The 25,647-nt window shown below is 38.1% G+C and overlaps 1 protein-coding gene across 3 annotated transcripts in view; it reads left to right on the top strand.

Moving 5' to 3' along the window:
* Positions 1-25,147, top strand: part of LOC139754738 (uncharacterized protein KIAA0513) — a 49,040-nt gene extending 23,893 nt beyond the window's left edge. For 2 of the 3 annotated variants that reach the window (XM_071672456.1, XM_071672459.1), the window contains exons 7-11: positions 4,843-5,009; positions 6,629-6,815; positions 9,074-9,302; positions 16,674-16,854; positions 24,359-25,147. In XM_071672456.1, coding sequence (XP_071528557.1) covers positions 4,843-5,009; positions 6,629-6,815; positions 9,074-9,302; positions 16,674-16,833 — 743 coding nt within the window. In that variant the 3' untranslated portion in view covers positions 16,834-16,854; positions 24,359-25,147. Of the gene's footprint in view, positions 1-4,842; positions 5,010-6,628; positions 6,816-9,073; positions 9,303-16,673; positions 16,855-23,299; positions 23,426-24,358 lie in introns of those variants that run through there. The other variant, XM_071672457.1, reaches the window with a different exon arrangement.
* Positions 25,148-25,647: the final 500 nt, after the last annotated feature.

The raw sequence follows: 25,647 nt of genomic DNA, 5'->3' as shown, positions 1-25,647 counted from the left end.
TTTCCCTCATGCTGATAGACTCATGGCCTGCTCGTTGCTTATTTACCCTTTTACATTGTCAGTTTGTGTTTATGCTCAGCCAGGTTAGTTGTGGGTGATTGCTTTTGTTCAATCATATGTTTGCTGAATTATTTGTGTACATTGTCTTCTTTTTTGCAACAAATGTGCTAGTGAGGCATCTGATTCTTCTGCTAAGAAAAAAAAGCAGAAAAAAGTAGTGTACAGTACCTTAGAAAACATTTTAAAGATGCTCAGCTATATTGTGTAGGCAGTAATGAGAATTGACCATCTCACCCAGCTAGCCATTCAGGTGGCACATAACAGTGATCTGAACCTTGAGAGAAGCACTGTCTTCTTTCATCAACTACTTTAGGTCATGCAAGAGATCTTCTGACAAAGCACAAAGTAGAAGGACCACAGAAGAGTGTCACTGCTCACATCCTGCCCAGGAGTTCATCCTCTTACAACCAGTCGCAGTCTCCACTCAAACAGCTTGATTCTGAATCCCAACCTTTGACCATTTTTCGTATGTCCAGGGTTAAGTTTGAAGGTGGACCTGAAAACCCAGCATTTCAAGCTTCTGACCATCACCTGCAAATACTTTGGTGTAGTAGTTTGTGTTACTGACCATAATTCAATAGAAGCTAGTGTTGGTGTGAATCCAGGGCATGGAAGTCAGCCCACACCCTGGCCAGGTGTTCATCCTTTCCTTGGCACTTATGGATAAATGGGATAAGGGTGAAGATTTGTGGAGGTTTTCAAAAAAGAGAAAACATTATGGGTAAGAAGGGAATGGTGAAAGTAAGTGAGCATGGACGAGAGACTTGTGTGAAGAATTACTATGAAAGATTTAGTGTAAAATAGCAAAAGGTAAGACTTGATAAAGCTAGGGTGGTGAGTGTGGAATGGTAGGTATCTTGAGAAGCAGTGCCAGCATCTGCAAAAGATGCATTTGGCATTTTTGAGGAGGTGTGCAGTTAAGAAAGGGTAGTGAGTGATGAGATGATGAATTAGATTTGCTAGTGAAAGAGAAAAGAGAGATGTATTGATGGTACTTGCAGGGAAGGAGTGTAAATGATTGAGAGATGTATAAGAGAAAGCAGCAGGAGGTCAAGAGGAAGATACATGGTTTGAAATTGAAAGAGAGGGCAGATGAGAGTTAGGGTGAGTATCAGTAAACTTCAGGGAGATGTTATGGAATGCAATCAATAGTGTCCAAAAGAAAGAGAGTGAATGGGAACATCGGTGAAGGGGACAAATAGGGAAGTGGTAACAGGTAGTTATGAAGTGAGGAGATGGAGTGAGTATTTTAAAGGACTACTGAATGTGTCTGATGATGGGTGGCAGATGTAGGTACATGTTTGGATCAGGGTGGTATGTGAGGTAAGAGCATCATGAAGAGTAGTTTGGTGAAGAGAGATGAGGGGTGAAAGCTTTCTGTAAGGTGAATTGTGGCAAGGCGGCTGGAGTGAATGGTATCGTTGTTGAATTTCTTGAGAGAGGGAATATCTTTCTTGTTGATTGGTTAGTTAGGATTTTTAGTGTATGTATAGATGAAGTGCATGTATGGTGAAATGCCTGAGGATTGGCAGAATGCATATTTAGTGCCATTGTATGAAGGCAAGGGAGATAAAGGTTAGTGCTCATTCTACAGAGGCATGAATTTGTTGAGAGGGTAGTTATTTAGAGGATGAAGGCATGCACAGAGTATCATATGGGGAGAAACACTGTTGTTTCATAAGTGGTAGAGGATTTATGTGAGAAATGCTCGGAGAAACAGAAGGATTTAAATTGAAATTCATGGATCTGGAGAAAGCACACTGATAGGATTGATGAGTTCCTTTGTGGAAGGTCTTAAGAATATGTGCTGTGGAAGGAAAGCTGCTAGAAACAGTGAGAAGTTTACACTGAAGGTGTGAGGCATGTGTACAAGTAGGAAGAGAGGAGAGTAAGTGGTTCAATGTGAAGATTGGTCTGTGGCAGGGATTGATATGTGATGACACCTTACTTTGTTATTGGGTGGAATGTTGAGGGGAGCACATGCAAAAATTCTGGAGAGAGGGGAGAGTATGCAGTCTGTAGGGGATGAGAGGGCCTGAGAAGTGAATCAGTTGTTTGCTGATGATACAGCACTGGTGGGAGATTTGAATAAGAAGTTGCAAATGTTGATGGCTAAGTTTGGAAGAGCATACGCAGTTGATAAGTTTGAGAGTAATTGTGAATGAAAGCAAGGTCATTAGGTTTAGCAGGGTAGAGGGACAGTTTAGTTGGGGTGTTTTAGATACCTGGGAGTGGACATGGCAGCAAATGGAACTGTGGAAGCAGAAGTGACTCATAGGATGTGTGTTTAGGGGAGGACAAAGGTTCTTGGGAGCATTGAAGAGCGTGTGGAGAGAGAGGTTGTTATGAGGGAGGGTGAATATGAGTATGTTTGAAGGTATAGTAATCCCAGCAATGTTATATGGATGCAAGGCATGGTCTATACATGCAATTAAGGATCTGCAGAGGAGGGTAGATGTGTTGGAAATGAAAGGTTTGAGGATAACTTGTGGTGTGAGGTGGTTTGATCAAATGAGTAATGATAAAATGGTAAAAGAGGGTTGTGGTAATAAAAAGAGTGTGGTTGAGGGAGCTGAAGAGGGTGTCCTGAAATTGTGTGGAGAGAGTGAGTGAGGGGAGATTGACCAAGAATATGTATGTGTTAGAATAGGAGGGGACAAGGAGGAGTTGGAGACCAAATTGGAGATGGAAGGATGGAATGCATGCATTGAATGATTTGAATTGGAATGATTTGGAATTGACTTGCTGTCAGTGGACAAGCAGGGCTGGGGTAAACCATAGAAAATGCTTTGGGGTCTGGTTGTGGATAGGGAGCTATGAATTTGGTGCATTGCAACAATGCATTTAGTTTATTTATGGATGGGATGGTAAGGGAAGTAACTACAAGCATCTTGGAGAGAGATGCGAGTATGCAATCTCTAGGGGATGAGAGGGCCTGGGAAGTAAGTCAGTTGTTTGCTGGTGATACAGCTCTGGTGGCCGATTCGAGTGAGAAACTGCAAAAGTAGATGACTGAGTTTAGAAGAATGTGTGAAAGGAGAAAGTTGAGGGTGAATGTGAATAAAAGCATGGTTATTTGGTTTAGCTGGGTTGAAGTGTAGGTTAGTTGAGATGAGAGTTTGAATTGAAAAGATTTGGAGGAGGTGAATTGTTTTAGATATCTGAGATTGGATATGCCAGCAAATGAAACTGGAAGTAGAACCAAGTCATGGGGTGGGGGAGGGGGCAAAGGTACTGGGAGCACTAAAGAATATGTGGAAAGAAAGAACGTTATCTGGGAGGGCAAAAATGGCTTGGAAATGTCTTGGGAGTAAAGTCAGGGGTTGGTGAGAGGACAGGAGCTAAGGAAGGAGTAGCACTACTCCTGAAGCAGGAGTTGTGAGAGTATGTGATAGAGTGTAAAGAAGTGATTTCTAGATTGATTTGAGTAAAACAAAATGGATGGTAATAGATTGATGTAGGTACAACATAAAATGGATTGCGATAGATTGATGTGGGTAAAACTGAAAATGGTTGGTGAGAGATCAGTCGTTGGTGCTTATGCACCTGAGATCCGTAATGCACTGAGATCCATAATGATACTACAGTATTTCATGTGAATGTTTAACTATCAGATATTTCAGTAGGCAGATGAATATGGAAATGAAACTACATTTTAACTTTTGACGGTTGCAAATTTTTTGCATTTTGTCATTTGCTTTCATCTTTACTTTAGGACTGACAGTTTTCATAGTTCAGAGTTATTTAAATAGTGTATATTATGATTGACAGTTATCATAGTTCAAAGTTATTTGAAATAGTGTTTAATGAAAATGCATTATAAAGAATACCTTCTATAGGTGGAAAAGGAAAAAGGAAAATGCAGTAGATTTTCTATATTTTTTGATATTATGGAAATTCCTATATCATACACATTTTGGGAGTGCTCTAGAATAGGAAGGCATTTGGGATTCCTTCTAAAATGCACAAAGGTTACTGAATATATCATGTGGCATGCCATCGCCATGTCACTTCCTTTATATATCCTGCTTGTGGCAACCAGCCAACAAAGCCCTAATGTTTGTCCCTTGTTAATGTCATGCTATGGTGATGTACCCTTAAATGTTTTGTTGATTGCAGGTATATTTCTGTGTTATGTGGTTCAGAAATGGGTAAATGTATCATCAACAGACAACTTTATTACCCTTGATCTTGTAATACACCAAATATAAGTGTCCAAGAAAACTAGAGAATATTGAGTGGTTAAGCATACTTTAGTGTAAATACTGCACTGTAAAGAATAGTAGATTAAGATTAGTCATGTAAGAAATTATGAAGTAAAATCTGAGGAGTAAAGGCTAAGAAAAGCATCATGATCTACTCTTTCATTAAGATTAGTGTTGTGTGTAACTATTGCTAATGTTAGAATGTAGTGAGGGAGCCTTCCCTTGAAGCATTTTGTTTACCCTCCCTTCACAGCTAAGAATACTGTATAGAGCTTTACTCAGCATTCCTTGCTCAGGTAAGTACTGAGATCATTTTCTTTATGAAAGAAATTGAAAAGAGTGTAAATTGCAGTTTTCTTCCTTTTGTTAGGGGCCCACACTTATTCAGAACTATAGGAATTCTAATGTACAGAAAAGAATTATTTTGAGTTAGATGAAATTTAATTTTTTTGCTGTAATGGTGGAAAATTTTACCATACCATTCATGATGCCTTAATACATATTTCACTAATATAGATTAGTTAGGTTTATCAGTTGATATGCTCAGAGCACTATAATGTTTTTTCTTTTCATACAGGGTCACAGACATCATTGCAGTCATGGGCTTCTAGTCTTTCCTATGATAGTCAAGCAGAAGATCTCAATGAACCAAAGGAGTTCATGCGGAAATTTGTTGAAGAAGTGTTTAAGACACCTTATGTCATTGATGTAGACAGGAAAGCTCATTTTGGAGAATTAGCTCAGGTAAGTTTGTGCTAAAATGATCAGAATGGAAAAATGCTAGATGTTTGTTATGGAACATGATATGATACATTAATTCATATAAGCTTATAGGCTTTGGAAGCGTGCGTGAAAGGAGAAAGTTGAGTGTGAATTTGAATAAAAGCAAGGCTATTTGGTGTAGCAGGGTAGAGGAACAGGCTAGTTTGGATGTGAATTTAAATGGAGAAAATCTGGAGGAAATGCAGTATTTAAGATACCTGGATGTGAGCATGGCAGCAAATGAAACTATTGAAGTGGAAGTGAATCATAATGTGATTGAGGGGACAAACGTTCAAGGAGTATTGAAAAATGTGTGGAGAGAGAGGTTGTTGTCAGTAGGGAGAAAATGGATATGTTAGAAGGCATACTAGTACCAACAATGTTGTATGGATGTATGGTATGGGCTATAAATGAGAATGTGCAAAGGACAATGGATATGTTGGAAATGAAATGTTTGAGGACAGTATATGGTATGAGTTGGTTTGATGGAGTAAGTGATAAAAGGGTAAGAAAGAGGTGAGGTAATGAATAGAGTGTGGTTAAGAGAAATGAAGAGGATGTGTAAAACTAGTTTGACATGTGGAGAGAATGAGTGTGGAGAGGTTGACAAAGAGGATATATGTATCAGAAGTGGAAGGAAAAAGGTGAAGGGGGAGACCAAATTGAAAAGGTCCATGGGGCCTGATTGTGGATAAGTGGCTAAGGTTTTGGTGCACTGCACTTAACAGCTAGGGAAAGGATGTGAGATGTGGCCTTTCTTTGTCTGTTCCTGGCATGTCCGCACTAATGTGGGAAATAGCAATCAAGTATGAAAAAAATCATGATTTATATAAAGTATTGTTAGTATCAGACAAGATTCTATTGATACCATTTCATTGGTGTATGGATGATGCCATTAATACCAATACAGTGTGGGAAAGCTTATGTTGAAAGTAGTCATTCAAGTGAGAGAAATCGGAGGTGCACTGAAGCTCTGGTAATTAGAAAAATTTAAGCTTAGAGTGTGCAAGAAGTTTGCCTGTAGTGCTTTTCCTTGCAGTTGTGTATGGATATATAACTCTAGCTTATTTAGGCCAGGAAAGGTCAAACATAAGAGCAATAGAGATGAATAATTTGTGCAGCATTGTTGGAATTAGGAAAACACTGAAAAATGATGTAGAGCATGTAGAATGTATATCAGGTGGTCAAGACTATATATATGTATTGATTCAGTAGAAGGTGCTAGAGAATTTATACCCATTTTACATTGATAATTTAAGAGATATATTCATCTCTTGTCATCTGTTCACCCATACACCCATACTTCATAATGAATTACATGAGTTTTCATTTTCTTTTTCTCAAATATTCTTCTTTAAGCATACAGAAGCATTTATGTTTGTAAACTTCCACTCTTCTGTAACCTATTATGAAGATAGATTTCTTTTATTTGATAATTGACATGTTAAGTTGATTGTTCTAAAGCCAATTTTGATATTATTGATAACATGCAGTTTATTTGTTATTGCCACAGCATTTGAAGAAAGAATGCAAGAATACTGAAGTCATATTTCGTGATGAATCTTAACACGAATTAGTTAGTATTTGACTCTCTTTTGCAGACTGAGCAAGGTCGATTATGGTTTGCACGTTGCATCAATGCCAAGAGATGCTGTAAGTGTGTTTCAGAGGCCACTTTCTTCTCCCTCATCCAACACTTTTCTGTAATGTTATTTGAGTGCAATGAGGCAGAAGATTTCTCACCTGCTAAAAGCCTCATGAGTATGTGCTTTACTTACTATCATGAAGGTTTGTACCGTGAGTTGTTAACTTCCTCGTTGATTATGATAGTATATTTCCTCATATCCATATATTTATATATGTATAGACTTTTTACCTTTCCCTTATGATCAAGGTAATGGCTCCTTACTCTGCTCCTTTGAGAAAGTAATACAGGAGGGAAGGATTTCAAGCCCCTGCACTTGTCCCTCTTAGATGCCCACCATGATACACAGAGGATATTTAGGCATTAGTCTTTCTCCTTTATCCCCAGAAATAATGTATAAACTTATATGTAGAGATATGTTTTTTAATGGAATGATACATCCTTAGAAATATCTGTTACCATAAGTTTTAACACAGTAAAGTTTCATGAATATATCATCATTGCTTGAAACATTTTCCATTACCTTTTATATTCTAATATGGTTATAACATACTTAAGCACTTATTCATTGCTAGATTTGCAAGAAATTTTAACATGTGAGAAAAGTAATGGTGTTTCAAGCTAAACAAAATAGATAACATATCTTCAGTTACAGGATAAAACCAAAGGTGTTGAAGAATATGCAGCATGAAAGGAAAGCCGTCTGAAGCAGTGAGAAGTTTTTATCAATGGTGTAAGGTGTGTGTACGAGTAGGAAGAGAGGAGAGTGAATGGTTCCAAGTGAAGGTTGGTCTGTGACACGGGTATGTGGTATCTCCATGGTTGTTCAGTTTGTTTATTGATGGGGTGGTAAAGGAGGTAAATGTGAGGGTCCTAGAGAAAGGGGTGAGGATGTAGTCTGTGGTGGGTGAGAGGGCTTGGGAAGTGAGTCATTTTTTGTTTGCTGATACAGCACTGGTGGCAGATTCAAGTTAGAAACTGCAGAAGCTGGTGACTGAGTCTGGAAGAGTATGTGAAAGGAGAAAGTTGAGAGTGAAAGTGAATAAAAGCAAGGTTATGTTTAGCAGGGTTGAGGGAAAGATTAGTTGAGATGTGATTTGAATGGAGAAAAATTGAGGAAGTAATGTGTTTCGAAGACAGAGGCAACACATTTATTCATTAGTTTTAAGATTAATGTTGCTGTTTAACAGTAGTGCTTTTATAAATGAAACATTTAGGTTTGTATTTCCAGAGCATTTGTGTTATAGTTATTGACAAAATGATTTCTTATACCCAAGAGAAAAATCTGTTTTTCTTTTTCCAAAAAAAGGATATGATTGATTAAACATACATTACAAGTTTCCCTATGCTGAGAGCTATTGAGCTTGTGTGAAGGATGGGTAATGAAAGAGTATATGCCCTGAGGTGCAAGTGCTGTGCACAGGAACTCAACACTGTTTCTCTTAAGGTACTTCTTTCATTCTATAGAATTGATAGCTTTGGTATTTATTGACACATTACTCTTTATTTCATTAAAGAGGGAAACAAATACAGTACATTATTTTAGCAAGTATGATTGTGTATATCCATGTTGGTTAAGTTTGAAGGATTTTTCCCATCTTTAGTTGTTTTTCCCCTTATTTTGGTGAAAAATCAATGACATTGATATTTTATCATACCCTGCAAGCTTAATTTGAGATCGGTTTTTGCTGGCTGAGATAATATATATGTCAGTATTACATCCACAGAAATTTTCTAGAATCAAAGAAGTAAGAGCAATAAAGTTATTCCTTTTTTTTTTGTTTGTTTTTTAATGCTGAGGCAAAATAACCAAGGAGATAATAAGTGTTTAATGATATGATCCATGCTATGGAAATTAGCTATTTCTGAAGAGCATGTGGTGTGACTAGAGGGAATGAAGAAAAACATGAAGGGCTGTATTAGAGATGTGATACAGCAGGGAGTGCAAAGGGAATGAATTATGGAGTGGTAGAGTAGGTGAAACAATACTTTGAGGTGGCTTGGGCTTATGGAAAGAATACATGATTGGGATTTTACAAGGAGAGTGTATGATAACACAATTAAAGGGGTTGAAATAACAGGAAGACCATCTGTGATATGGGCAAATAGAGTGTAGATACTGGAGTTAAAAAAATGGTGGAAGAATGATGTAAGCCAGAGAGGCATGTAAGGACAGGGATAAGTGTAGACCGTGGCCACCCCTTGATGGGAGTTCCTGGAGGGGACAGGCATCATAGATGGATAGTCGTGATTACTGATATTATATAAAGAAATCATCAATTTTACAGAAAAACTAACTTTGAAGATATTTCTGTTGTTTGATATTTTGTTCTCAATCCCCATATATCTTGTCTGTTAGTGCATTATTTTATGTTATACAGATAACCATATTTACTTATAGCGATGACACCAGGAGGACAGAATCGGAGTAAGGAATTTCTTTATTCCTACCTGCGGCAACAGCCAATATGGCGATCAATACGCTTTTGGAATGCTGCCTTTTTCGATGCCCTCCAGTGTGAGCGTTCTCTTCGACCTGTGGTGACGCGAGAGGAAGTTGAGAGCAACAGGTTGCAAGCAGTCACTGATGAACTCCATTATCAGGAGAATATTACCTTTGGCCAGCTGGGGTAAGTCCATCATTGAAAGGTAAATTCCATTCTGAAAGGTCAATGATTCATACAATGTTGCATAATAATGCTTGCATAATTAGATGTTGTTACCAATCATTTCCTAACCTTACTTGCACACCACCTGACCCAACACCTATATCTGCATCTGTCATCGACACATTCAACAACCTTCAAAATATCATTCCATCTCCTTAATCACCATATTTTATCCTCCCATTTACGCTTTACTGAAGTTCCATTTGCTCCTTGTCTTACGCACCCATTTACCTCTTCCAGAAATCTTTTTTTCTCCCTAAATTTACTGATAGTCTCTCACCCCAAGCTTTGCGGAAGATGAAGCGGCAAGGCAGCAGGTTGGATGGAATTGCAAATGGAATTTATTAAAAAGGGTGACTGTATTGTTGACTGGTTGGTAAGGTTATTTATGATGTATGACTCATGGTGAGGTGCTGAGGATTGCGAATGCTGCATAGTGCATTTACAAGCAAAGGGATAAGAGTGAGTGTCAAATTACAGAGGTATAAGTTTGTTGGTATTCTGTTAAATTATGGGGTATGATTGAGAGGTGAAGCATGACAAGCATCAATTGGGAGAGCAGTGTGGTTCAGAAGTGGTAGAGGTGTGTGATCAGTGTTTGCTTTTAAAATGTATGTGAGAAATACTTAGAAAAGCAATGGATTTGTATGTAGCATTTATGATCTGGAAAGGCATATGATAGAGTTGATAGAGATGCTCGTGGAAGGTATTAAGAATATATGGTGTGGAGGCAAGTTGTTAGAGCAGTGAAAAGTTTTACGAGGAGTAAGGCATGTGTAGTGTAGGAAGAGAGGAAAGTGATTGGTCTCAGTGAATGTAGGTTTGCGGCAGGGTGTGTGATGTCTCACTGGTTGTTTAATTTGTTTATGGATGGGGTTGCTGGAGGTAATGCAAGAGTTTTGGAAGAGGGGCAATATGAAGTCTGTTGGTGAGAGAGCTTGGGAAGTGAGTCATTGTTGTTCGCTGATGATCAGCGCTGTGGCGGATTCATGTGAGAAACTGCAGAAGCTGGTGACGGATTGGTAAGTGTGTGGAAAGAAGTTAAGAGTGAATGTCAATAAGAGCAAGGTTATTAGGTACAGTAGGGTTGAGGGTCAAGTCAATTGGGAGTGAGTTTGAATGGTGAGAGGCTGGAGGAAGTGAAGTGTTTTAGATATCTGGGAGTGGATCTGTCAGCGGATGGAACCATGGAAGCGGAAGTGGATCATAGGGTGGGGGAGGGGGCGAAAATTTTGGGAGCCTTGAAAAATGTGTGGAAGTCGAGAACATTATCCCGGAAAGCAAAAATGGGTATGTTTGAAGGAATAGTGGTTCCAACAATGTTGTATGGTTGCGAGGCGTGGGCTGTGGATAGAGTTGTGCGCAGGAGGATGGATGTGCTGGAAATGAGATGTTTGAGGACAATGTGTGGTGTGAGGTGGTTTGATCGAGTAAGTAACGTAAGGGTAAGAGGGATGTGTGGAAATAAAAAGAGCGTGGTTGAGAGAGCAGAAGAGGGTGTTTTGAAGTGGTTTGGGCACATGGAGAGAATGAGTGAGGAAAGATTGACCAAGAGGATATATGTGTCGGAGGTGGAGGGAACGAGGAGAAGAGGGAGACCAAATTGGAGGTGGAAAGATGGAGTGAAAAGGATTTTGTGTGATCGGGGCCTGAACATGCAGGAGGGTGAAAGGAGGGCAAGGAATAGAGTGAATTGGAGCGATGTGGTATACAGGGGTTGACGTGCTGTCAGTGGATTGAATCAAGGCATGTGAAGCGTCTGGGGTAAACCATGGAAAGCTGTGTAGGTATGTATATTGCGTGTGTGGACGTGTGTATGTACATGTGTATGGGGGGGGTTGGGCCATTTCTTTCGTCTGTTTCCTTGCGCTACCTCGCAAACGCGGGAGACAGCGACAAAGTATAAAAAAAAAAAAAAAAAAAAAAAAAAAAAAAAATTAGATGTGCTCTTTTGTTGGGAATTTCTAGCGTATCCTGTCTCTGTTTAAGTATCCTTCTAACTTATCATACCATTAACAGCTTATATATGCCTCTTCCATTGTTGGGAAGGAATAGGAAAATTTTGCTCCTTCGTGATAAGTGCACAACTGGTGACCAGTAAGTTTTGTATAGACAGTGATCCAATGGGAAATATGTAGATTGTTGGATAACTCAAGTATAGTAGGAACAATTATTTTTGGTTTGTGGGAAAATGTTGATGATGTAATATCTAGTTGTTATTGCATCTGATAAACATTCCATTGCTGAGTTCATACATGTACCTTGTGAAAAGAGACAATACTCTGCCATTGCTTTTGTTAAAGTAGCTGTATATCAAGTGTGCCATACATAGAGAGATTACTGAAGTGAAAGTGTGAAGATAATATTTGATTACAAATATCATCTTTACACTTCCACTTCAGAAATCTCTCTATGTATGGCACACTTGATATACATACAGGGATAAGTGGTATACTTAGCAGCACCTGCCAGCCTAAAACTTCAAGTTTGATGGCTCATCATGCTCATCAGTAAAGTCACACAGTACCGTTATATTTATTTTGTCATGGTGGTGGTGGTGATTTCGATTAGTGATACTGATTTTTTTTTCCTTTGAAATAATCTGCACTGGGTGTAACCTCCTGTTTTATGCTTGCTGCAGCAAGTGGGTTAATAATGCAATATTGAAGGGTCCCATTGAGCATTGTGGCACTCAGTGCTTGAGTTGTAAAAGCTTAGCTAGGGGGATGGTAGTGAGTGTAAGATAGATTCTGGTGATATCTGAGAGAAGTGCAGCAAGATCATAAGATTATTAAATTTTAGATTGATGTTAAGATTATATTTCATTTAGTTCAAGAGGAAGTTCTTATTTGATTATGAATTAACAAGGGGATGCTATCTTTACTGTAGACAACAGCTTGATTTTGAATTAACAAGGGTGTGCCATCTTCACTAATTCAATCCCTGGCAGCATTGCTTATACAAGTTGTAGAAAGGAAGGTCAAGCATGGTACAGTGAATCTTTAATCTCTTAATTACTGACCATCGTAAAGAATAAGTTCACGTAGGGCAGGGAAGATTTACAGTACTTGAAATATTAAAAGAAGTGTGATAATCCACTTCATTGGTCACAGCCACTTCAGCTCATTGCATCATAGACATTTAAACCTTGACATGATGGTGGACATTTAAATCTTAGCATGCTGCACACAGTTTTTAAACTCAGCACATACTCGGTAATCCAGCACATCATTCTCTATTCTCACTCTTCACTGTGCTTGGAAAGAGAGCCTTCCTGTAATATATATTAAAATCATTCTTATCATGGTCTGTAGATATGTCCAAATCATATGAATGGCTGTCATTGTCAGCTGAGCCCCACAAAATCACATCTTTTGCAGTGATTTGAGGTTGAGATGTGTCAGGTGTGTCCGATGTGTCAGATCTCTTTCTTGAGTAGTTGTAGAACAGAAATGATTCTCGCCATGGCTGTTCAGTTTGTTTTTGGATGGGGGTGATGAGGGACATGAATGCAAGGGTTTTGGGAAGAGGTGTAGGTCTGCTGTCTGCCATGGGTGGAGGTGCTTTGGAGGTGAGTTAGATATTGTTTGCGGATGATAAAGAAACTGGTGGCAGATTCAAGTGAGAAAATGCAGATATTTGTTTCTGAGTAGAAACGGAGTGTAGATGGGAATAAAAGCTAGGTTTTTAGGTTTAGCACTGGAGAAAGACAGGTTAGTTAGGGTCCTATAGAGATAACTTGGAGGAGGTAAAGTGTTTTAGAAGCCTAGGAGTGGACTTGACAGAAAATGAAACTGTGGGAGCTGAAGTGAGTCATAGGGTGGAGGAGGGGGCAAAAGTTTTAGAAACATTGAGGTATGTGTAGAAAGGAAGGTCACTGCCTGGGAGGGCAAAGATGTGCATTTTTGATGGTATGCTGGTCCATGCAAGGCATGGGTTTTAGATGAGAATGTATAGAGGAAGGTGAGTGTGTTGGAAATGAAATGTTTGAGGACAACATATGGTGTGAGAAGGGATGATTAAGTAAGATATGTTAGTGTAAGATGAGATATGATAGTGTAAGAGAGATATGTGATAATAAGAAGACTGTGGTTGAAAGGGCTGAGGAGAAATGTACTAAAGTTGAATTACTCTAAAAGAAAATCCTTTTTTAAAAGGTAGATTCTCTGAAACATTACTTCAGTAGAGTAACGAAGCATATATCCTTCATTAATCTACGACTCATTTTTATGCCCCAGCCACAGTGAGCAGCAAAAAAAAGGATAAGAGGGGCATATATGATCCAACCATAATGAGTGGGTCCATGATCTGGAGCAAATTGATAGTTACCCTACCCATAAGCTAGACCATCACCCTTACTTTCGTAACATTCTTGATATTTTTTTCATCTCTGCTTGGTTCTTATTGCCGCACTCATGTAATTCTCTTAACTCAATGCACCTCCTCATCTGGTTGCTTCCTCTAAACGTTTTCATTTTTAAGCTTTGATGAGACTAACAAAGATTTTTTTTTTTTTATGTATTCCTGGGGAAGGTTATTTTTGCAAGAATAAAGAGAAGAAACATTCATCTCCTCTTCATATAAGACCATATCTATTGTCAAGCTTTAGTTCAGCATTCATTTCATAGTTCTCCCATTTCTAAGACCATTTGAGAAAGAGATCTGGCATATCAGAACTGCAAAATGTCTCCTCTCTCCAGCTAACATTCAGCCATTGTCTCTGCTTAAAATAGATTATGTGTTGTTATTGAGGCAAAGAATTCTTTATCCAAAGGAAGTGTGACTCTTCTCTTCTTCCACTGCTAGGTCTTTCTGGTTTTTGGCTAAAACTATCTCAAACTACATCTGTTGGACTACCTTTCCTTCACTTTTCTGTTCCATTAATGCTATAGCTGCCTATCCTAATGACAAAGAACTCTTTTTGGCTCTCATTTCTCATTTGAATTTACTGTGGATGACACAAACATCCCGTCACCTCCTTGATACACCTACTTGTCCTGTACCTCTCCCCACAATCTTGTTCTTTTATGTAATCCAAAAAGTCTCTCTCTCTCTCTCTCTCTCTCTCTCTCTCTCTCTCTCTCTCTCTCTCTCTCTCTCTCTCTCTCTCTCTCTCTCTCTCTCTCTCTCTTTCTCTCTCTCTCTCTCTCTCTCTCTCTCTCTCTCTCTCTCTCTCTCTCTCTCTCTCTCTCTCTCTCTCTCTCTCTCTCTCTCTCTCTCTCTCTCTCAAAATGCAGATCAAGTGGGAAAAGAAGGAGCAGAATTGATGAATGTGTAGGAATTCAGTGTTAAGTCATCAGTTTATGAGTGTATTTTGGTATTTGTGGAAGAAAGGATATCATTGATAAAAAGAAAAAGTGTTGGAGGCAGGACAGAAGATGAAGGAAGATGGAGAGGTTGATCCTTCAATAACCACAGAGACACATCGGCCAGAGAATATGAGGAAGCAAAGTGAGGTAAGGAGGCCAAAATAGGGGAGCTTAGAGATGACACCCTGATGCCACACTGTGTCAGATGTTTTTGATATATCAAGGGCAAGTACATAGAACCTCCAAAATCTTTCAGATATGATGACCAAACATTAGTAAGATAGGAAAAATATCACCAGTTGATCTCATCTTAAGGAAACCATTCTGATTCAAGTTGTCTAAGGATATGGGAGTGTGGAAGGATCCAAAGAATTTGGAAATGGTAGATGTTAAAGCAACAGGACGATAGTTAGAGGGGTCAGAATGGCTGCATTTCTTAGGGACTGTATGCACCAGTGCATCCTTCTAAGAAGGAAAAGTTGTGGTTTTTAAACAGAAACAAAACAGACAAGCAAGCACACAGAGGCACACTTTTTCAGTACATGAGCATGTGTGCTATTAAGACCATAATTCTTGCTTGTGTTTAGAGAGAGAAGCGCATTTCAATCAGTTTGAAAAGAGATTATGTGAAGGGGCATAGGATTAGTAAGAGGAGCATCAAGGGGTACAGGAATCTTAGTCATCCCAAATGGAGTTAGAGAAGAAATAAGAACCAAAGAGAGTTGCTTTGTCTATGGGAAAGGCAGCCATAGTACCGTCAGAACAGAGAGGTGGAGGAAGGGTAGAATGACAGAAGTTTTCGGTGATATCCTCAGCTAAAGACCAGAAAGATCAGTCAGAAGATAACAAGGATAGGTTATCGCACTTCCTATGAATAAAGGAATGCTTTGCTTCATGGATTACTTACTTGCAGTGATTACAGGCAGTAATGAATGCTAAAAAGGGAGTCAGAGCAAGGGGAGTCTTTCTAGGCCCAATATGCCTGATCCTTTTCCTGAATGGCCTCAGAACATGAATGGTTAAACCATAAATCAGAAGAAGAGGTCATTATGGAGGAAGAGGATATAAATGTTTCCATCCCCACAACAATAACCTCCATTATATGTTTTGTTGGTTACTGCACTTTCTTTGAATAAAGAAATGCTTTTCTTCAGGGATAAATACTTGCAGTGATTATGGGTAGTGATAATTGCTGAATGGGAGACGGAAAAATGAGTTTTTCCAGGCCCAATATGCCTGATCCTTTTCCTGAATGACCTCAGAAGAGGAATGGTTAAATGATGGATTGGATGAAGAGATCATCACAGAGATAGAGGGGATAAATGCTTTTGTTCCCACAACAACAACCTGTTGTGCTTTAGACAGAGATAGAAGCATCACCACATAAGAGACAGTAATGTACCCAAGGAATGTCTGAGAAGAATTTTTGTAAGTTATTTCTCTCAACTTTGTTGAGATGCAAATAATTATGTTTAAAAGAGGCTGCTGGAGGTGTAGATACCATTAAGATAGATACATTTATGAGAATGTGGTCAGACGAACCAATTGGGGGTGAGATTGTGTATTTACAGTATGAAGGATTAGATGTGAAAAACAGATCCAGAGCATTAGGAGAGTGGTCACATTGGTCAGGAATATGGGTGGGATAGGAGATAATTTGATCTAGATGATTGAGAATGGAGAACATGAGAGCTTCAATCCCCCCACCATCTCTGTGGGAGGAATTCAGCCATTCCTATGGTTTGTCTGTGTATAGAATGATTTATAAATATGTATTTTTTTTTTTTTGGCAATGTTTTTTTGCTGTTGAACTACAGCATATAAATGGAACAGGAAAGAGGAAATGGAAGGATCTCTCCATAAGCCAGTTGATACTTTCTACCTGGTTGTTTTTAGTATTGTACTTTCTCTTTCCATGTGATCCCCATTTTTTCTGTCTTGCTCCACACACCAGTTTTTTCATTGATTTACATTCGTAACCACTCTTTCCTTATCTAGTCCTCTAATGTTTGGTGTTTTACAGTACTTTCACGTGCAACATGCATGCTTTTGGTCTGTCTAAGGAGATGGTGAATGAGTTCCTTCGTAAACAAGTAACCATCGCTAGTCTTCGACCAGACCAGGTCAAGCTACTCCGTGATAATGTTGAACGTATGTACAGTGGAAAACAGGAATGGCAGTAAATGGCAAGTGTGTTTGTACGGGTAAGTGGATTATTTTTTCTGCAAAATAATTATTTGCCATCTTATGCTGTATGTGTTAGACTGATTACAGGTTTGGTTGAAGTGGTAAGTATCTATAATCAGTAAGATAACTACTTAATAGTGTTTGGATAAGTTGAAAATTGTAACTAATGTTAGAGCGATTTCCCATCTCCTTCCCTGCATGTGCCATGTAGTAATCATGTCCCTGCTGACTTTTGGCCAGACATTTATATGGAAGATTGTGAAGCATTTACAGAATATCATTGGTATTGAATGGCTTCTTGAGACATATACAAATCTTCATGATTTCGATAATCTGCTTAAATTCTTTTTTATTACATAGACAGCATGTTCAAGGTCATACTGAATTTAGTATCTTAAAAGGCATCCCTGATAAGTTTAGTAAACTCCAGTCAACTTCCTTAGTGTGTGAAACAGCTGGGGATGGAGATGGATAAGACATATATCAAGTAGTAGTTTAAGTTTCAAAATAATTTGCCATCTTTTTATCATCTTGGTAAAAGTCTGCAAGTATCATAATCTGTTGGTCGAGAATCTGGACTTTTTTTTATACCTACTCAAACCTTCTCCTTCCCCCATCACAAGGAACAATAGCCTTATATTAACCACCTTTATTGTCATGAGAATATCACTATCAAGGTTCCAAATACCATTATATTTCTCCAGTAAGATGAGAAACAGTTTGCTTTTTCTGTTTCTTCGTATCTACCAGTATATTTTTCTTTCCAACAAATACAATTACTCATTCCTGGACTAAGTATTCTGAAACTTGGCAGGGGTGTGTCTTATTCTAGTATTCCCATTTTTCTTCTTCCAGGTGCTTATCCTGATATGTGGGGTCAAAGTATAAGCTCATTTAGTTTTATTATCTGACTTGAAATTCAAGGGAATTAACTTTATCACTTCAGTTTGAGACAGGCAGGGAAGACGCATGCATTCACTGGAGAATATTTGCATTTCTAGCACTCGCATACAAACCAGTCTCGCTGACAAGTGTGGTTTCACATCATTGGAGAAGATTATCATAAAGCAAGTTAATGATTACCTGCAATGGAGAAATCTAACTGGGAGACAACATGGTTTTAGGGACAGGAGGCCTTGCATAGCCAATCCTATAGAGTACTATGTTAGGATGAACTCCATCGTAGATCAAGGAGAGGGATGGGTCGATTGTTTTGGATTACCAGAAAGCCTCTGACACTTTTGTTCATCAGAGGTTGATTAAAAGCTAGATCCTCTGGCATTAATAAGGGGTGGGCTCCTTCATTGGATAGAAGATTTCCTTGCTGAAAGGACACAGGGAACACAGGGAAGAGATGCTCCCTAGAATGGGCTAGGGTTACTATTGGTGTGCCATATGGCTCAGTCTTGGGCCTACTGCTGTCTTTGGTGAATGTAAATGTCTTGTGTGATGGAGTGGAATAATATCTGAAAAAAGAATGATGACAGTTGCATGAGAACTTAGGGGGACCTCAACAAAATCCAAAATTGGCCTGATAAGTGGTTGATGAGATTCAGTCTGCAAGTTGATGAGGATATAACAAAGCAAAAAAAGGCACTTGTGTGATCATTCCTTAGTAGGAAGTAGATTGTAGGAATCTGCATATGAAAGTGATCTAGGGGCTGATATTGTGCCCAATTTATCACCAGAGCTACACTGAACAATTATGCAAGAGGCAAACTTTCTGCTGGCAAATATAGAGATTGTATTCAAGTATATAGACAAGGATTTGTTTGTAAAATTATTTCCTACATAGATCAAGCCAAAACTGGTTTATACCTCATAGTTCTGGTCACTTCTCATAAAGAGGCACAAAGATCTCACTGAGAGGTTACATAGTAGAGTAGCTAAACTGGTACCTGAATTAAGAGAAATGAACTGCAATGAAAGACTTAGAGAATACAATGCTGTCTACCATAGAGGAGAGGAGGGAGAGTGGTGACCTAAGAACAGCCTTCCTGTTTCTAAATCAGCTTGATGATAATGATAGGGGACAGTTCTTCGAGAGATGCAGCACCAAAGTAACCAGAGGTCATAACAAAGAGCTGGTTAGATAGGATGAGTGGTGCTGTTTTAGTGTTAGGGTGGTAGATGGTTTTGATAAACCAACCAATGAGTTAGTAGGATTAAGGGACAGATTAATTGGGAGGTAAGTTTGAATGGAGAAAAACTGGAGGAAGTGAAGTGTTTTAGATATATGGGAGTAGATTTAGCAGCAGATGGAACCATGGAAGTGGAAGTGAGTCACAGGGTGAAGGAGAGGGCGAAGGTTCTGGGAGCGTTGAAGAGTGTGTGGAAGGTGAGAAAGTTATCTTGGAGAGCAAAAATGGTATGTTTGAAGGAATAGTGGTTCCAACAATGTTATATGGTTGTGAGGCATGGGCTATAGATAGGGTCATGCGGAGGAGGGTGGATGTGTTGGAAATGAAATATTTGAGGACAGTCTGTGGTGTGAGGAGGTTTGATCGAGTAAGTTATGAAAGGGAAAGAGAGATATGTGGTAATAAAAAGAGTAGGTAATGAATATATCACTTTATGATTTAAACCTTAATTGTATTACATGCATTATCTTTGGAGGAAATGCTGAAAATTGTCATATAAAGAATGTGCAGTAAGAATTTTAAAGTGTACTCTAAAGCATATTCCCAGTTATTTATCATGTTGCAATGAATTTTTTTTCTGATACACTAAAACTTCTCAAAACCAACTTCAGTTGAGCTGATCAGTTGCCAGATTTTAGAATCTTGGTGATTTGGGGTATTTGTTTGGCCAAGGGGACCTGTAACAAATTGAAAAAGTTTACATTTATTTCTGGACTTATCTTTTCCCAGTACAGTATATGTTTATTTAGTAGTAAGCAACATCACAACTTGAATTATTTACCTCTCTTAGCAAAAATTCTTGATTGTCTTTGATCACTAAATGCATGTGTAGATGAAGGTAGGGATAGATTAACTTAGCAAAGTTGAGAGCTTGTATCTTGTATGAAGGTGAGTAAACATGGGTTTCACTTTTCCATAAAGAGATTAATACTTCAAGAGAGGCTGGAAGTAGGTCTTGCATTTCATCTATCATAAAAGTTGGTTGATGTTGCTGGACTCTGCCTGCCTTAAATTGTACTGCAAGTGAAAGGTCACCTCTGGCAAGGCTGTATCATTATCACTTCAAAGAAGTCCTTCCTGTCCCTACTGCTGAGTGTAGTGCAGCCTTGGGTCTACAGGAGTTGGAAAAAGGGCCCTGAGTAACACCAGAATCTTTTCAGAGAGGCATTATGGGGTAATTATGTGTAAATAGATAAATAAGTGCTGGTCTGGATGTATTTGAAGAATCATTGAAATTCAACCGTAGCTCAAGAACACCAGACATGGTGCTTGATCAAAAGGTTGGAGTCTGTACTTTGTAGGTACAAGACTGTCATGACTTATTATGTACTTTTGCCAGTGTTGCTTGCATCATTTTATTAAATTATTCTTTGGTAACACCGGTCTCCATAATTAAACTTTTTGCAAGTTGCTTAAGTGAAAACAAATGATTGTATTTTATCAGTACATCTTCTTAAGTGAAAACAAATGATTGTATTTTATCAGTACATCTTCTTTATTAATGTATAATACAATTTGTCATTCCATGTCCAGGTTACACATAGTTCATAATGATTGAAATACAAAACAGTATTTTTTTGATGAGGTAATTGATGCATCATTTTCCAAAACATCTTGTATTTTTCAACTTTGACACTTAGATGCACTGTTATAAACCAACGTAGACTTGTACGTGTCTGTAGCACATTTTCACTGCCATTCCATGATAAACCCTCTTGCTGCAAAAAGCACATTTGATGCCATAGATTTCAAAATAATGTTTTAGATACCTTATGCTCTCTCTTGATTTCTTCCACAACACAGAATTGCCCTGGTTGTCCAGTAGAAGCTGCTATTTTAAAGCAGCAAACTATATCCCAGATATAGATAGTACCATCTAACTTGCATCCATGCCGCCCACATAGGGTCATTTGATTAATGTATACATTTCTTCTATATATCTATCTATCTGTGTCTATCTATCTATCCATTTATCTGTGATGCCTGTTCCCTGTGGGAACACCCTCTAGGGAGTGGCCTCAGAAAAGAGTCCCCATGACTAATGAAATTTCAGTGCCACTTCTAAGGCTTTTGTGCTTAACCCTTAACAGGCCAGCAGCAGAGGACAATTCTAGCACAGTGTCTTTAGAAGCTCTTACTTATTATTCAACCGACTTTTTCTACCTTATTTTCCTGCCTTATGCTCCAATGTACTTCTGCCTAATTCTCCCATCTAATGTTCCTTCCTATTGCTCATAATGCTCCTGCCTAATGTTTCTACATACTTCTTTTTGTTGCTTCTACCATTTTGCCAAGAGGCAGGGCAAATGCATGGCATTCACTGCAGGAAAATATTCAGTTTTGAAGAATGAGTTGTGTCAAGTGTTGTGTGGGATGAGGAGAGATTGCATGTTTGTGGATAGAATGCCAGCATTCCCCATGTGTGTGAGGCAGAAAAAGAAAAGACACCTTGACAACCACTGAAGTGCCGGCTCACCATGTAGCCATCACTAACCCAGGTGGGTAGTACCTGTAATATACCGCACTGCCAATTGACCATTACCTGTCATAAATACCATAAATATGGGAAGTTTTGTATTTTCAAAGGGATATAATAATCATATATGGGAATCTTATGGTCTTAATCATAGAAAAGCAGTTAAAAAGTTAATACAAGTACTTTCATTGTTTAGTGACAAAGTGACACTTTTAAAGAACCATTTGCTTGATAGGCTGCATTAGAAGGGTTAACTAAGCTGTTTGTATTTATTTTATCTGTGAACTGATTTAGGATCATACCCCTGTAGACTCTAGTGGTTAATAGTAGTCTCCTATTATGAGGGCATGCCATCTTCCCTTATATGCCTATCTTCATTTCCAAAATGTTTTAGTGGAGTATTTGCCCTGTGTGTGTGTGTGTTTTTCTTTTTTTTTTTCTGCAACACCAACATTTTCTTGGAAGAAACAAAGAGTATTTTAAGACTCATATTACAGCCCAAGATGTCATACTTTCTGTCCATGTCTTCAACTATTCCCTCATGGTCATCAGATTTCCTGTTCCCTGTAATACTGTTAATGGCAACCTTAACTGATGACCAAGCACCCTTTACATGTCTGTTCGGTACCTCTTCAAGTATTGGATTATTCAAAAGTTGCTTGAATTGAAAACGTACAAATACCACATTTTTCATTTTGGCTTAACTGAATTGAAGAAACATGTGGCATGGATACTGAAACCCCAGCCTTTCTTTGTCAAGCTCTTTGACAAAGTTTTACATTAATCCAAGCTTTATGTGAAGTGATAGTAGCAGGATCTTGTTGTGGTCCATGAGTAAGTGAGCCTTGATGTTGATGTTGGTTTAACCTAGAATAACCTCTGCTCCTTAAATCCAGTCTTTCTTCACATCATGCTCTTCTCAAACTTTGCTTTCCTATGTTATAAGAGAACATCAACTGTTGCCCCAAAAGAGTATCAGCACCAATGAACCTAAAATATTCTCCATACTTTAGCATAATCAAGAGGATTGCAAGATATTCATATGAAGCAAATGTCCTGAAGATAAGGTGTTATGGTTTCCATTATGTGGTAATACAGCTTTTAACTTCACTTGGAAAAATCTGTTAAGAGGTGCCAGTCACAAGATGAATATATTCTTTGCTACCAGACCTGATATATTATTTCAATAAATAAGTGATTCATGATTTAAGAAAAAAATTCGCAAACTCTCTTTCAAGACCTGTATGCCATTAGAGTTTTGTGCCGGGATCAAGTAGATTCATTAAGTCTGAATCCAAGATTTTTGCGGTGTCCTTCAATGAGGCTAAATCTATTATAAGGTCACTGAGATCCTCTTGTTTTATTAGCTTGGACGTATGATTTTTGTCTGTGAATGTATTCAATCTGCATTTGAAGAAAAGTCTGCTGTTGTTGAGACACTGTCTTCATGCAAATCAAATTCCTGAAAATCAAAAGGTAGTTCTGGTACAGGAATTTTATTTGAATGCAGCTAGGGCATACAACCGACCAAATGCTTGGATACCTGATATTTGCCTTGTATTTGTTATTGAATCTAGACACATTTATCATGCATGAATAACTATCATCAACATAATATGAAGGTTCTCTTCGTATTATGGGACTTCTAAATGGAATTCACTCGTTCTTTCTCTCTGCCCATTGGCATAAGTTCGTATAAATATGATATACAGACAGAATGGGAGCCCAACTTGACAGCCAAGTAGATGCAGTGATGTATTTCTTTAATTTTTCATTTATTTCTTTTCACCGCTTTGCTGTAGTATCCACAGATGTCACAAGAATTAATTGGATGTATTTTTACAGGTTCTAGGCCTTTTTTAATTAGAATATGAAGCAAACTATGATTTATCAATCTGAATCATATAACCCCAGAACCCCTTTCATCTTGGAGCTTCTACAGCTGTGAGGCTTTACTACAGTCAGAAACAGGGAATTTATGGACTCCTTAGGGGTGAGAAGTTCTTTGACGGAACTGTGCTCCATATTGGCCAATAAAACTTATGCAACCTAACCATGAAGACTCTCTGTGGTGTAACTTCATTCAGGCAGAGTCCAGAAACAGATTAGGAGATGCATTATTACACTTTTAGCATAGTACAAATATTGGGATGATTATATAGTCATAGCTGTGCAAATGGGCATATTGATATCACTTTTGGTCATATGAGGAAATGAATCTTTCTTATTTTGAATGTGAAGCCTAAAGGTAAAATGGATTTAGAAATTTTCCCATCAGATATGAAAAAGTAGAAAGAAAGATATTTTGTCAACAGTTGCACATAATAAGTTATATAAGAATTAGCAAACTTTCGCAACAGCTCACTTTTGTCAGATTTTTGTGAAACCTGTACTAACTCATCTCTTGCTAGTTGATAATAGGCAGCTTTGGTAAACACAGTTAACATTTCATTGAGGTCTAAGGGGACTTTATAGCAAATGAAATAAACTGCAACTCAACCTGTGGAATTTCATTTTCCCAGCATAGAATGTAAGTTTATATAAATTTTATGAGAGTATAGTTGTAGTTTTTTTTATTGTACTTTGATGTGCAGTGTAGACTAATGTAGAGTAAGGGGATTAGCGGTACATAGAAGTTTGAATGCAGGATGTTTCACTGAGTACCACTAACCTTGAAACACTGATTTGGGGAGTTGTTGGATTTTCGAACTCCAGATTTGAGATTTTAGAGGTATATTTACACTGCTGAAAGAAATGAGAGGCCTGCAAAGAAAAATTAACAAGCTTATGCCTATGGAAACATTTTCCTTTTTACAGATGATGTCCATAAAATTGCATACATATTGATTCTATATTCTCATTCTATAGCATTTGTGATTTATTCTTATTGTATTATCGTTACAGATGCAAGTCTTATCAACGTAATGGACTGGAAATTTGAGTTAATCTACGGCTGCATGAAATAAGAATTAATGCCCATTATTACATGCTGCAAGTCAATGAAAGAAGACAGAAACAAGCACAAATTGAACAAAAAGATGATATGATGCAAAGAGGAAGATGATGTTTACACCATAAACAGCTTCACTTTGTTTGACAGAAACAAGACATTTCACCTTATATGCTTTGATTAAGTAGATACACATGTATGCATTAACCTCATGATGGGTGTTTCCACAAAGACAAAGATGTTTAGATGAAGAGACCCAAAACAATAGTAAGACTTAGCAGGGCTTACTAATTTGATGGTACCCTTGAATGTTAAGAAACCCTACTGGAATATATTGACCAAGTATGGAAGAGCGTGTATAGGATATGTTGACTTTTTTTTATCCATTTTCTATGTCTCTTACGTTCCTTACGCCACTTTTACTTAAGAAAGTTACTTATAGGATATCCAGCAATATCACTTCTTCCTGCATTTAAGTAAAGAAGATCCTTTATTTGAACAAACATTTACCAATGATGCTAACAAGTTTTAGTCTCAGACAAAGCAGTTGGCTTATGTTTTTACTGAAGAGGGAAAAGGCTATGCTTACTCCTTTTAGGTATGATGAGCAAACTATGTATGGCAATAGTGAATACTTTTATGGCTAAAGTTAGTTGTGGATAATACCCACAATATCTACAGTTTTAAAACTGCATTTCATAATACCAAAGAGGGTATAACAAAAAAAAAACTAATTTGCAAAAGATAGAGGACAGAAATGAAAAGGAGGAAGAACTTCATTTTCTTTCAGTTGCACTGACAATGGAGACTTGCTGAATTATTTGGGTTTGTGATATTCTCAGGCAAAACTTTCAGTTAACATTGCACTGCAAGTACTTTTGATCATTTAGTTTACCTTTGCACTGGGTGTGTTTGTGATCTTTTCTGTGCCTGCCAATGAATGGAGGGCATGTTCCTTAACATTCAGTCCAAACAGACTGGACCTGCTTCAGATGGAAAAGTGGTTTTATTTCATCATTTCAGTACCAAAGAAAATGAAATATCATGATTACTGATACAACACCTGGAACCTTTGTGTATGGATGGTACACCCTCTAGGCTATACTCCAAACAGAGGCAGGGAAATGATGGACTGCTGTACAGTGAGAAGTTCCTTGATGATGCCCAATTCCTTTTCAGCCACTGACAATGATAATTTCTTGCTGAAGATGGCTTTTTCACTCATGGTTTGATTGCTTGCAGT

Source organism: Panulirus ornatus, chromosome 17, assembly GCF_036320965.1.
Source record: "Panulirus ornatus isolate Po-2019 chromosome 17, ASM3632096v1, whole genome shotgun sequence".
Taxonomy (NCBI): domain Eukaryota; kingdom Metazoa; phylum Arthropoda; class Malacostraca; order Decapoda; family Palinuridae; genus Panulirus; species Panulirus ornatus.
The sequence above is the reverse complement of the archived record's forward strand: the minus strand, read 5'-3'. Positions and strand labels throughout refer to the sequence as shown.